The sequence below is a fragment of the Pseudophryne corroboree genome, chromosome 12 (genome assembly GCF_028390025.1).
Source record: "Pseudophryne corroboree isolate aPseCor3 chromosome 12, aPseCor3.hap2, whole genome shotgun sequence".
Taxonomy (NCBI): Eukaryota; Metazoa; Chordata; class Amphibia; order Anura; family Myobatrachidae; genus Pseudophryne; species Pseudophryne corroboree.
In genome coordinates, this window is record NC_086455.1 from 163105796 (window position 1) to 163120568 (window position 14773).

The window sequence follows — 14773 nt, forward strand, 5'->3', positions numbered from 1 at the left end:
GATCCTTCTCTCCTCCCCCTGTTCTGAAGATCGGAGATCACACTTGTATGAATAACAAGGGTTTATCAGACAATGGTGATCTCTGATCTCAGTTGCATCATTTGAAGAACTTATCCATAAGCCAATTCTAAAACTGCAATAAAAAAATAATTCCATCTGCCGGATCTTTTACTTGGAGGGATAAGCTACTTCCCGGAGACTTCCAGACAGGGAGAACTGTAAGGAAGACACTAAATCTGTGTATTTTATGACTTTATTAAATGCGACTTTCCAGCTAACTTCTGCACAGCAAGAGGCTGATTCAACTCCAAGCAACGTATATTCACCATGCACGTATAAGTAGGGGTGGTACGGTGACATGTTCTGCGCGTCGACAGAATGTTAACATGTACAGAATTTTGGCGCGTAACATGTCAACATACAGCTATATCAACACGATCATTATGTTGGCAGTGAACATATCGACATAATTTTTCACTATTTTAGCCTAAACTACCACTAAAATGCTATGGTGACATTTTGACTGTCGACACACACAACAACGACGTACAGTCCTGAGCATTTCTGTATGTCAACATGTTACATGTTGACAGTCTATGTCAACATTGTGACTGTAGACATTCAGTATATGGTATTCTGTACCGTACGCACACATTGTCTGGAATCACTATAGAGCATTACTCCTCTTACCTCTTTGGGGTGCGAGGCATAACGTAAGCGGTCGCGGTCTGGGAGGCCATTGTTAGGAGTGTACCGTCGGCACATCTCTCGGAATTGTCTGGTTTGTAAGAGGATGATCCGCGCAGAATATCTTCCAAATCCTGCTGGCCAGACACACAACTACTGTAGGCTGGGACACGTGTCGGCAACCCAAAGGCAGAGGCGCTATCAGACATACCCAGAAATCCGGCCGGCACTATAACCCCTTTATTTGGTTAATGTTGATCTCAAGCAACATGAATATCGGATTATAGTTATGCTGTGGTTACATTTGTATTGACAGCCATGATACGCTCAGGTAACAGGTAATCAACCTGCTGCTGTGGAACTGCACATCCCAGCATGACCTGTCACAGATTTGCTGTTAGGGAATGCTTAAACTGTGGCAGGACATGCTGGGATGTGTAGTTCCACAGCAGCTGAATACCTGGCAGTAGTTTTTTACACATGTAACGTACTTAAAACCTTTACCACTGACCACCGAACAATCATTAACTTGTATCGCAAAGTAGTCTTTATTCCTGTATGCCGCCTTAGTAAATACTGAATGACACTATGACGGCCATTACTGATAATAGGGCTGGGAGACGCTAGAAAACTTACCCAGCATTCAGCCTGCTGCGAAAATCTTCCTCCTCCTCCTCATCGCTCTGTGGCTGGGCAGATGCCAACTCTGCAGCCTTCTGCAGAACCAGCTCTCCTAGCCGCTGGGCCAGTATTAGCCTCTTAGAGCGCGAGGCGTACTTAATAGCCAGATTCATCACGTTGTGATTCATCAGCTCGGCCAGCTCCATACAGCGGAATTCACGCTCCAGTTTGCAGGACAACTGCAGAGGGTAAAAAAAGAGAAGATGACTGACTGCGTGCATGTGCAGAGCCAACCCAGAAACTGCCCAGACCAGCACGGTGCCCCCTCATACAGCCGACACTTTCAAAGAAACCCCGTACTTAAATCCCCGTACAACAATAGCACAATGCAGCCGTAGCGCTAACGTGTCCTGCTACAGAGAGGATGGAGCAGCCGCACAGAACCCTGGGTAACGGCGACTGCGGGACCCTGCTGAGCACTCAGCTAGCCAATCAAATGCAAAATAAAAGTTCTGCCAATGCATTGTAGCTTTTATGTAAACCTGTGTGAGCCCTGTCCGTCTCCTCCTGTAATACAGATTTATATTATACCGGACGTAATTATACTGACCGCAAACATCTTCATCAGCAGCTCCTGCTGCTCTTTTTGGGCCTCAATCTTAATACTTTCATCACACTCGTACCCGTTCTTGGACAAGTAGTCAGAGTGGTTAGTGAAGATGTGAGACCTCCAGTATTGCTCCTGCGCAGGGAAGAAGAAGAGAGGAAGTATCAGAGAAGAGCGGAAAAAGACAGGTCACGCCGTAGACGACTTTTCGTGTTCAAGGGTTTACAAAACGCGCTCAGCACTAGGTCCGTTATTCAAACTTGTATTTCATCGGAGAGGCCCTGCACATTGAGCTCATCTGAGAAAAGGTAATAATCTCAACGGGAGCACACAAAGCTGAAGGGGAACGAATGCTGCATAAATGACACAAACACAGGAGCCGCTCACAATGGTTCAGGAGCGTAGCAACAGAGACGTTTATTGCCGATACAAGATTAGCTAAACACCACTATGAATGGAGATCCTGCAGAACTAGCCATTGCTTCGTGAGCCATTAGACCAAGATACTGAGAAAGTAGCGTATACTCCAGACGCTTACAGTACCCATGTACATCCCATACAAGGAATAGTGTTATTTACTTGGGTGCACGGACAAACACCTGTGCTAAATAGACCCTTCTTCTGCTTTGCAGACTTGGGAAAGATCCCAGCAGTCACTAATCTTGCTGGGTTCCCCCAGGCGTGTGTGTGTGTGTACACCCCACTGCTGAGGACACACTCATTCCATACCTCCATCTGCCCCTTCTCAGTTGTGATTTGACAGTAAGGAAGCTTGAAGGGCAGTATAGCCATCGCAGGTCGGGGTAGCGTGGGGGGGAACCTGGATCCTTTGCAAGGAATGCACCTTCAAATGCAGAAGAGAAGAAAATGTAAATGAAGCAGAAATCTTATTATATCTGTAAGCGCAGCACAGTCTGGGAGAGTCGCTCTTGTCTGCCATTACTGAGAAACTTTTCTGTGCCTGAGCACCGCCATCTACAGGCAGAAAGGCAGCACTGCACCCAAACTAAACTGCAACCAACAAGAATTATGAATTTACATAACAGGTACATGCACGGAGACTATCTAGAGTATTATACACATGCAGACATTTTATTATATAAATAATACAAACATATACTGTATAATGACCCTATTGCAAGTGCATTTTCTATTTAATAATCATCTTTAATATACAATGCATTTCATCTAATAGCAAACTACTCAATTGTACCATTGCTGATGGATATATGACTCAGCTGCAAGGCCTTGCTGCATCTTGCAAAGCCCGATTACTAACCTCAGCTGCTGCGGGTTCTCATGGACACCCACAACCCAGTAGTGATCAGACTTCCCCTTGCAGTGATCCCGGGTGTTACCTACAGGTGACCAGGTATCTCCCAGCGATCTGTTCAGCAGCCGCACCACGCCTTCAGAATCTACATAACACGGGCTACCTGATCAAAGAGATGCACAAGACACACCACAGTGACCAGCATGTACTAACTATTCAGAGAGACCACACATTACACTCATTACCAGTGACCGGCATGTACTACCTGATCACACACACCACACATTACACTCATTACCAGTGACCAGCATGTACTACCTGATCACACACACCACACATTACACTCATTACCAGTGACCAGCATGTACTACCTGATCACACACACCACACATTACACTCATTACCAGTGACCAGCATGTACTACCTGATCACAGACACCACACATTACACTCATTACCAGTGACCAGCATGTACTACCTGATCACAAACACCACACATTACACTCATTACCAGTGACCAGCATGTACTACCTGACCACACACTACACATTACACTCATTACCAGTGACCGGCATGTACTACCTGACCACACACTGGGGGTCATTCCGAGTTGTTCGCGCTGTAAATTTCTTCGCATCGCAGCGATTTTCCGCTTAGTGCGCATGCGCAATGTTCGCACTGCGACTGCGCCAAGTAAATTTGCTATACAGTTAGGTATTTTACTCGCGGCTTTTTCTTCGTTCAGGCGATCGGAGTGTGATTGACAGGAAGTGGGTGTTTCTGGGCGGAAACTGGCCGTTTTATGGGAGTGTGTGAAAAAACGCTACCGTTTCTGGGAAAAACGCAGGAGTGGCTGGAGAAACGGAGGCGTGTCTGGGCGAACGCTGGGTGTGTTTGTGACGTCAAACCAGGAACGACAAGCACTGAACTGATCGCACTGGCAGAGTAAGTTTCGAGTTACTCAGAAACTGCACAGAGATGTCTTTTCGCAATATTGCGAATCTTTCGTTCGCAATTTTAAGAAGCTAAGATTCACTCCCAGTAGGCGGCGGCTTAGCGTGTGCAATGCTGCAAAAAACAGCTTGCGAGCGAACAACTCGGAATGACCCCCACTACACATTACACTCATTACCAGTGACCGGCATGTACTACCTGATCACACACACCACACATTACACTCATTACCAGTGACCAGCATGTACTACCTGGTCACACACACCACACATTACACTCATTACCAGTGACCAGCATGTACTACCTGATCACAGAGACCACACATTACCAGTGACCGGCATGTACTACCTGATCACACACCACACATTACACTCATTACCAGTGACCGGCATGTACTACCTGATCACACACACCACACATTACCAGTGACCGGCATGTACTACCTGATCACACACACCACACATTACCAGTGACCGGCATGTACTACCCGATCACACACACCACACATTACACTCATTACCAGTGACCAGCATGTACTACCTGATCACACACACCACACATTACACTCATTACCAGTGACCGGCATGTACTACCTGATCACAGAGACCACACATTACACTCATTACCAGTGACCGGCATGTACTACCTGATCACAGAGACCACACATTACCAGTGACCGGCATGTACTACCTGATCACAGAGACCACACATTACACTCATTACCAGTGACCGGCATGTACTACCTGATCACACACACCACACATTACACTCATTACCAGTGACCGGCATGTACTACCTGATCACAGAGACCACACATTACACTCATTACCAGTGACCGGCATGTACTACCTGATCACAGAGACCACACATTACACTCATTACCAGTGACCGGCATGTACTACCTGATCACAGAGACCACACATTACACTCATTACCAGTGACCGGCATGTACTACCTGATCACAGAGACCACACATTACCAGTGACCGGCATGTACTACCTGATCACAGAGACCACACATTACACTCATTACCAGTGACCGGCATGTACTACCTGATCACACACACCACACATTACACTCATTACCAGTGACCAGCATGTACTACCTGATCACAGAGACCACACATTACCAGTGACCGGCATGTACTACCTGATCACAGAGACCACACATTACACTCATTACCAGTGACCGGCATGTACTACCTGATCACACACACCACACATTACACTCATTACCAGTGACCAGCATGTACTACCTGATCACACACACCACACATTACACTCATTACCAGTGACCGGCATGTACTACCTGATCACACACACCACACATTACACTCATTACCAGTGACCGGCATGTACTACCTGATCACAGAGACCACACATTACACTCATTACCAGTGACCGGCATGTACTACCTGATCACACACACCACACATTACACTCAGCACCACAGAGCACGCCAGGCAGGGAGAGCGAGCGACAGGCATATATAACCTTTGTGGCTCTTGGTTAATGGGGTATGTTTGCAGTCCTGCCAGGCAGCTGTGGGAACTTCTTTTACGACCATAAACAGAGTGACCGTAGCAGATATCTGAGACCTGCTGCGGAACCTCCTAGTTAAATGACCACGACACTTGAAAATGCAACAATGATCAAAAAACGGGCGTGTCTAAAGGATTGGCCTCTTTTTTTATTTATTTTTTAAGCTTAATAAAACAGTCTCTTAGCGTCTTCAAGGAGGCAGGATGGCTTATAAACAATTCAGATAAACAGGGTTACTTTAATCCAAAGTACCAAAACAATAAAATTGCTCAATAATATTAAATCCCTCTCTCTAGACACAAACGTTTCTCCTAGCTGTTAAGGTTTTCATGGGAAACAACCGCTTGTCTATTTGTTGCAAGCTGTTGTTTAAATGACTTACAGTAATTATTCAAAATATAACTATAAGCCAAGCCAAATAGGAAAGCACGCCATATGGATTCATCTGCCACCTTGTGGCCAAGAGCAGAACTGCTAAATCGCATTGAACATACGAGTAGACAGGATATCACTCAGATACGCAGACAGCACTGCAGGCGCACTTGCTGCCACTTCCCGGCTCATGGTCCAGAGATGGTTAGCCAGCTAGCCACCATCTGGTTTTGGCAGTACTGAAGCACTACTTAGCAGCCTGCATCCTTAAGCCGAATGTGCGCCGTGGCACAGGCAGCTTTCCCCCTCCCTACAGAAGGAAAAAGATATACATTTAATTTTCTGGAGGGAACCCGATCTGATCTTACCTTCAGCGCTGAAGCCGAGCCAGGAGAGGTAACTCTTCTTAGACAGAGGAAGGGGTTCTCCGCGCAAGATCTGCTTCTTTCGTTTACCCAGCTCAAGAAGTTGTACCCCAAGGCACTGGTCACCATCAAAGCCGGTACCTGCAAACCGTTGAGGTGGGCAACAAAACCAGGGAATAACTGCAATGTGTTGCCCATAGAGACTGCGCTTTTGTAATTTGTTTTTTTTTTTCTACTGCAGATTATAAACTGAAAGCAGACATCTGGGCACCAACCTTAACTTTGCACTATTTCTTATAAGTGTAATCCTGTATATCTAGCAGCGCCCAACAACAAAATGGAATTAGATGCATAAAGAAAACTTATACTGTTCCATCCCGTCACTCTACAACAGAGCCACCGTCAGGCGAGCGGTAACTCTAACCAGTAGATTTTACCCATGAAATCCCAACACTTTGGGCTAGGAAGCTTTTTTACTAGTAACTATATTTTATGTTGCTCAAGAAAATTTAATGTGGTCCCTGCAACATCCTTTAAGGGGCGTAAAGACTAGGGTGGCCAATCACGGGATAGGGATCGGCAGGATCCCGGCCTAAAATTTGCTGGGATTCAATCCCGGCATTGGATCTTTCAATCCCGGGGATTTCCGGATTGGCCACCACATTAGAATTTTCTATGCTGAGCAGCACTGAGCATTGATTCCTGGGATTGAAAAAAATGTCCCAGGACTGACCACCCTAGTAAATACAAGAATTCAGGCGCACAGGAAACAGCCCTAAACCCACAACCGTAGCATGATAAAATTATGTAAAAGCCGGGAAAAAACCACTGAAATATCTGGTTCTGTGTGCAAAAGATCTTGTGATTTAGGGGGTCTATGTACGAAGCCTTGGAAAGAGATAAAATGGACGGAGATAACCCAGCTGCTGTAATTTCTCGAACACAGACTGCGACATTAAACATTGCTGAAGCATGAAATACTGTTCTGATCGCTTGCACAAGTAATACCTACCTGCCAACGGACCATACAGAATACCACCAGCATGCGTCTGAAGGTAAGTTTACTACTCAGCAGAACACAGGCACTACAGAAGCTGCTTTGTTTCTCTAAGGCCTAAGAAGCAGAACTAGACGAGGGTCCTACCTCTTTGATAGACAATGAGAAGCTGTTCCCCATGGGCTGCCATACACACAACAGGGCCGAGAAGACTGAAGATCTCCCTCTGTACGCCACCCACAGAGAAGAGGCGAAGTGACAAGGCGGTAGTAGCACAAGCCACCCAGCCCTGGCCCAGACACACAGCCTGGATGTCCTCTCCTGGGGGCAGGTCCACAATCCAATCCTTGCTGGTGTCCCAGGAGCTGAAGTGCAGGCACTGGAGTTTGCTGTATAAAGGAGAGGACAGTCAGTCAGAGCTGAAACCTTTTACAAACAGCAATAAAAAGCCCAGTCCCTATGGGGGCAATTCAATTGTTTATGCATCCTTTGCTCTACCGGGAGTGGCTGTGGGAGGTGCAAAGAGAAGGGGTTAGAAGTATACTGCTAAGGGGTGCTGGATGAGGACAGGTCTCCTTGTTGTACCTCCTGCTGTATCAGAGGGCCTGTCAATCTATGACCCAACGAGAAACATGGTTAAATAAAAACCCATTTTAAATTGAGCCCAAGCTACCCATAACTCTGCAAAGATATCACCCACCAAGAGTAACAAGTACCATAGAAGGGTCATTAAGACTGAAAGGTTCAGGACATGTACAGCAAGGTGCAGAAAATATCACTATACGTGAGGCTATGGACACAGGGAGGGATGTACTAACCTCTCCCCTGCCGCGTTATTTGGATTTTCTCAGCGCTCTCTGTATTATCTTCGCGGCTACTGGTCACCGCCCCGCTGCCCGGCGTTAGCCGTTGCTCTCCGTCTTCATTCTCCTCTCTGCCATCCGCATCATCACCGCCGCGGCCACAGATTCCTCCGCTCTCCGTAGAACTTGGTCAGCGCTGCGCTCCCCCTGTTAGCTGCGCATGCGCCCTTGTTACAGCTTCCTGGCAGGCAGCTGACAGGGGGAGCACAGCGCTGACCAAGCTCTACGGAGAGCGGAGGAATCGGTGGCCGCGGCGGTGTTGATGCGGATGGCACAGAGGGGAAAGAAGACGGGGAGCGTGGGGGAGCAACGACTAGCGCCGGGCAGCGGAGCGGTGACCAGTAGCCGCGAAGATAATACAATGAGCGCTAAGAAAAGCAAAATAATGCGTCGGGGGAGGTTAGTACATCCCGTCCACAATGTTTAAACATTCAAGGGTAGATGCATCAAGCATTGGAGAAAAAGAAAATGTAGAGTAACTTATAACATTTTTAAAAGGAAATACACAGAGATTATAGGCATGATAGAAACCCCTCAAAGTAGTCCCCAGAACACTGATCGGAGGCGGAGAAGACAGGAGCAGCTCGGGAGAGTGCAGTGCTGACCAGATGCTCACCTGGCCAGCTCATCGGTGCCCCTGCAGGCCAGCAGTACAGCTTCCTGGGAGAGATCTGCCACAGTGTGGTTCAGCGTGTTCGACAGGTGGATGGCATGGTGTATGGAGGTGTCGTGGAATTCCACGTCTATGGCATTATCCTGCTCGTCAGTGTAACAGCGGATAACTCCAATGGAATTCCACATCTGGGGAGTGAACAAGACAGGGGTTACACATCACTGAATATACCAGTGCCCTGAATGTGCACTGTGCTGTACAGAGTCACGCAGATATAGCATTTCACCATTTATTGGCTAACGTCACATTACAGTATACGCCAGTAGCGTGCGTCCTACGCTATGTGGATGTATTACATTGTTACAGCTCCCGATCTCCTGCGCTGCTCACCATAAACCGGTGCGTAAGATGTGCTGGGGTAGAACCGGGCTGGAAAGGCTTCTGCGACGGAGTTGGCATGGGGCCACAGTAAGACGGCTTGGAAGGAACAGCTCGGGCAGCGACGGAAAGCGCGTCATCATCCCCTTCCGGCTTCTCCCCATTGGCGGCTTTCAAGGATGGAACATCTTAAACAACAAGAGTCAGAATAAAACTACTACCTCCGACCAATGTCCTTGTGTCTACAGTAAGATTATAAGAGATACAGATAAACCCCCCCCCCCCCCCGCTGTTGTGGAACTACAAATTCCAGAATGCCCTGCGCAGTTTTGCTATCCGGGCGTGCCGAGATGTGTATTCCAGTGCAGCTGGAGGCGACATGTCGAGTACACTTGTCTCGCACTATACACCGTACATTTCCAACTTAAATCTGCAGCAGGCATAACGTTCCGGCTATAATGCACAATACAACGGGCCGGCATTAAATGTCAGTATAAGACAGGTGCCCTCTAACTGCCGTGTTACAGGCCGTGTATGAAAAATGACAGATAGGAGCTGATTGGCTGCTACTTTATCTATCTCCAAGCCTTAGTACATAGACCCCTGAGTCACTAAGCTGTGACTCTTGTACAGGGACCGTTGGCCTCTCTCTGGCTCCCTCGCATGTCATCCATATCAGGAGCTCTGCATACGACTGACCTGTACGGCCAGCACGTCTGGAGATTGCCAGAGAACACCAGTGACCCAGCTAAAGTGTGGGAAAAGATTCCATGGTCAAACGAGACACAAATGTAGATTTCCGATCCCAATTTAAAATACTGTGTGTGTGACGCAAGCCTAAAATTACCCCATTCCTCAGCAAACGCGCCATGAAAGCGAGGTCTGGGGGTGGCAGCATCATGATGTGGAGATGCTTTCCCTTAGCATCTTGTAAACTGACCCTTTATTTTCCTTCAATGCGGAAACCAAGGTTCTCTCCTCCCTTGTAGGAGCCACAAGACCCCAGTGATGAAGATGGCAACAGGTAAGGGTAGACCTGGCAATGACCCTGAGAGAGCATGAAACTAGGCGAAAGATAATGGGTCTGATGCCAAGTCGGACACAGCCGCGTCATCAATCTTAGTAGGGGAGGAGCTAGCCACAGTGTTAGAATTTTAAAGTGCCAGCTCCCAGTTACTGCCTACTATATCCCCATTGTAACTGCTCTCCAGTGTCCCCTAGTGGATGAAAAAGAAAAGGACATAAGAAAAAAAAACATATGCAAAAGTATTGTTATACCTATAGAGTTGTCATCGTCGTCCAAGATCCTGCTTCTTACACGGCTAGCAGTCGGCGTCAAGTGGTTGTCATCGTCTTCATTACCCTCAGATGCCTGGTGATCAATCATATCCCTATTCAAGAAGTCTTCATCATCATCATCATCGCCGTCAAAGAGCGCATCATAATCCTTGGTTGCAGCACTAGTCGCCTAGAAGTAATATGAATACAAAGGCTCATATTTTATTTTACTTACACAGATCTCCTTTCGTACATTCTGAATAGCTAAGTAACAAATACAAGGATTAGAAACATTGAATTGTGTCTATCCTAAATGTTTATTTTAGAAATTAAATCACGTTCTCCAGGTATCTGCTGAGCAATATAAATATTTTTAACAAATCACAAATTATTGATTTAGGTTTAATATACAAACAAATACAAATAATTCCTTCTAAAGCTATATGGGAGCTGTTAGCTGAGCAAACTAAACAACTGCGCCATCTGCAGGTTGTGAGTTGGCATTGCATGACAACAAAAACAACCTTCTGACAAAAAATTACAAGAGCAGGACGTTGGTATCTTCAGTGCAAAATTACTAAATTTTCATGATTACTTTTATTATTCAACAGCAAATTGGAAATGCACAGCACACTGTATATTGCTTTGTAGCTGACATACACTATGGGGTATATTCAATAAAAGTCGGATCCCTTCTGACATGCATTTGTCGGAATGCATACGACGACCCCTATTCCATGGCCGGCCAAATCAGACTGTCGGATTTGGCCGTACCCGGGGTGCTTTTCTGCCACTGCTGTCAGCGCCGGGTGCGCTGACAGCGGCGGTGGGGGGAGCAGACAGCAGCGGCTGGCAGGGGGTAGGTTACTGCAGCAGTAACCCAAGACTGCAACAAGGTATGTCCAAGGGCAGAGTCTCCCAAATCTGCATCAGCCCCTTAGAGCTGCCCCATGTCATGTCTGAGCAAGGGTGCCTATCAGAGAGTACGCTTTTCACAGCCAGAATTGCCCCAGGTAGACCGCCGTGACCTCAGCGTGCAACATCTGGAGAGAAGGTGACCTCACCTACATACGCTAGGGACAAGAGTAAGCCATCAGGGGACTATTTTATCTACCTGTCTAACATAGGAGGGACGCTCCCAATGGTAACGGCTGGATGAAAAGGAGAGGGTTCCACTCCAATGACAGATCTAGCATGACTTACCTTAGCACTGGCCGGCTTGCCCTCCCCTTTGCAGACATTCTCCAGCAGTCCCAGATTACCCTCGTTGTCGGTATAGGCCACTTGAGCCAACGTTGGGTGCCACGAGAGGCCACAAATGGTGAATCCCTTTTCATGCTTAATCCTAATAAGATCAATGCAAAGAGGTGGTGGTGAATGTTGGCGTTACAGAATAGGCACAGTGGGTAGAAATGCTGCCTTGTAACACCGGGACAAAGGTTCTAATCTGTATGTTCTCTCCATACAGCAGGTGTTCTCCAGCTTCCTCTCAGTCCAAAACTATATTCTGGAGCTATATACATGATGAAGATGAGACTTCCTCAGTGAGTTCAAGAGAAGTCTCCTAACATAAGGAACCTACTTGTTTCTTCTTAACTATACTGTAGCTTCCTGCTGCCTCCATTCCCCTCCTCACATCCTGTCACTGCCCCTGTCACATGCAGCCCTGTCCTCACTGACACATCACTCATCTCCTGATATACTCTGTGCTGCTGGGGACCCTGCTCCTCCCACTATATAACTCTCAGTCTGTGGCTGCTGCCTCCATTCCCCTCCTCACATCATGTCACTGCCCCTGTCACATGCAGCCCTATTCTCACTAATACACATCACTCATCTCCTGATATACTCTGTGCTGCTGGGGACCCTGCTCCTCCCACTATATAACTCTCAGTCTGTGGCTTCCTGCTGCCTCCATTCCCCTCCTCACATCATGCCACTGCCCCTGTCACATGCAGCCCTGCCCTCACTGACACATCCCTCATCTCCTGATATACTCTGTGCTGCTGGGTACCCTGCTCCTCCCACTATATAACTCTCAGTCTGTGGTTTCCTGCTGCCTCCATTCCCCTCCTCACATCATGCCACTGCCCCTGTCACATGCAGCCCTATTCTCACTAATACACATCACTCATCTCCTGATATACTCTGTGCTGCTGGGGACCCTGCTCCTCCCACTATATAACTCTCAGTCTGTGGCTTCCTGCTGCCTCCATTCCCCTCCTCACATCATGTCACTGTCCCTGTCACATGCAGTCCTGTCCTCACTGACACATCCCTCATCTCCCGATATACTCTGTGCTGCTGGGAGACCCTGCTCCTCCCACTATATAACTGTCTGTGTCTTCCTGCTGCCTCCATTCCCCTGCTCATATCATGTCACTTCCCCTGTCACATACAGCTCTGTCCTCACTGACACATCACTCATCTCCTGATATACTTACCTTACAATATTCTGCAGATATATCTATGGGTGTGTACCCACCTTTACAGTTGGTATAATGGTAACTGTGAGCTTGTATCACAGTAACTTACGCTACACGTGAAGTCATAGGGACTGGAGAGAAAGCATATGGTGGATAACGCAGGACTGGCCGGAGTAACCAGCTTTTAGCTAGGAATAAGTGTTATACTATACCTAGGGGGCTAGGACAATATGTAAAAATTACCTTTCAAAGCAAACTTTGCTGACCACGTTCCAAGCAACAATGCAGCCATCGATACTTCCTGCTACGATGTACTGTCCACATGGCGACCAGGTCACCACATTCAGAGGCTGAGACATAGAAGACAAGCATCATGAGACTGTGACCAAAGACACCCCACGTTTATCACAGCAGCCCTGAAGGCTCTCTCAGCAATGTTACCATTACGCTACATTACCACCTAAAGGGGCGATTCCTTTTGCGCTCCCTAAAAACAGCTGAAACTTGGGGTTGTGAACAGGAACTTTGTACTTTGGGATGGACAAACCCGCCCCTACCCCATAGAGTGTAATTCTGTATTATAGATAATTTCGCACGTCGGCTGGCTTGAAGCATAACAGCGCTATTCTAAGACCAGCTCAGCTGGCTGGCGCGGTGTAGAGTGGGCTGAACACGAAGTAACCGCTCACAGATTTAATTAGAAATGTAAAGATTAAACCCATTAATAGGTGTATTTTTAGCTTGATATTCTACTCAGACGGTTAATGGCATCTCAGGCCGAGTTAATGACAGTTCTGCACTTAGGAAATCTCTGGTGAAACAGCCCAAATAAGTGCTCTCAGTGTAATGATGTGTGAAAGGACAGTCACAATACCAACAATCACACATAGGAAGCGCTCATTACTGTAATTAATCTCCTGACGTCAAAGCATGACTGATGTGCTTGGCAGGTTAAGGGGGGAAAAGTCTGGGATGTGCCCTACAAAGTCAGCATTATGCATATATGTATATTGACGTAGTATCACACGTATGGGGCGTCGTCGCAACAATTAAGGACTAAGCATAAGGAGTTGACAAATCTAAATTTATGCAAATAAAAAATTTTTTTAGAAATACATTATATGGCATTAAACGAGGGCGACTTCCACCGCAATGATTCGATTTCAGTTTGTCGAGACATAGCTAAAAGCGAGGCAGAAGTGTGTACCAGATAAGAACAGGGGAACATTTGTTTCTAAAAGGTGAAATTAATCTATAAAATCCACAACCCAACATCTAAACTGTTCATAACGTAGCTGGAGTGTAAAAGGTGTGTGTGTGTGTGTGTGTGTGTGTGTGTGTGTGTGTGTGTGTGTGTGTCTTGCCATCATCACACACCACAGAATGCCCATCAAAGCAGACACAACCACCAATTAAAATAGTACCATTATAAAGACAAACATCTAAAACTAGCAAAGCACGACAAGTCAGTTAATGAAATTTCAAAGTGCCGAGACATGACTAATCACTAAAACGTGCAGCTCCACACAAATCTACAGATCATTTCTGCTATCTATGAGCCCGGACACCGGTCACTCACCCCGAATTCTGCAATTCCCTAGGCTGATGCAAGATAGAAACTGACAGCAAAGTAACGAGACAGATGTAGTAGGACTATGACGACACTGGATAAAAGAGCCCTTGGCTCATAATGCACATGATCCGAGTGTAAACGTTTCTTGTAAGTGGGGTTACTTGCCTTCCCAACTATTCCACTACAGCAGGGAAAAAAGTTAGTGTACGCATTTTATACAGTTAGA

At 46.8% G+C, this 14773-nt stretch overlaps 1 protein-coding gene across 1 annotated transcript in view; it reads right to left on the reverse strand.

The window, feature by feature from the left end:
- Nucleotides 1-14773, reverse strand: part of WDHD1 (WD repeat and HMG-box DNA binding protein 1) — a 46615-nt gene that overhangs the window by 16128 nt on the left and 15714 nt on the right. Inside the window, exons 9-19 of the mRNA XM_063948392.1 lie at nt 13218-13324; nt 11752-11893; nt 10549-10738; nt 9283-9458; nt 8896-9080; nt 7564-7805; nt 6423-6560; nt 3195-3351; nt 2645-2759; nt 1919-2050; nt 1324-1547 (exon numbers count right to left, since the gene is read on the reverse strand). Of these exons, the coding sequence (XP_063804462.1) occupies nt 1324-1547; nt 1919-2050; nt 2645-2759; nt 3195-3351; nt 6423-6560; nt 7564-7805; nt 8896-9080; nt 9283-9458; nt 10549-10738; nt 11752-11893; nt 13218-13324 (1808 nt within the window). The remainder of the gene's footprint in view (nt 1-1323; nt 1548-1918; nt 2051-2644; nt 2760-3194; nt 3352-6422; nt 6561-7563; nt 7806-8895; nt 9081-9282; nt 9459-10548; nt 10739-11751; nt 11894-13217; nt 13325-14773) is intronic.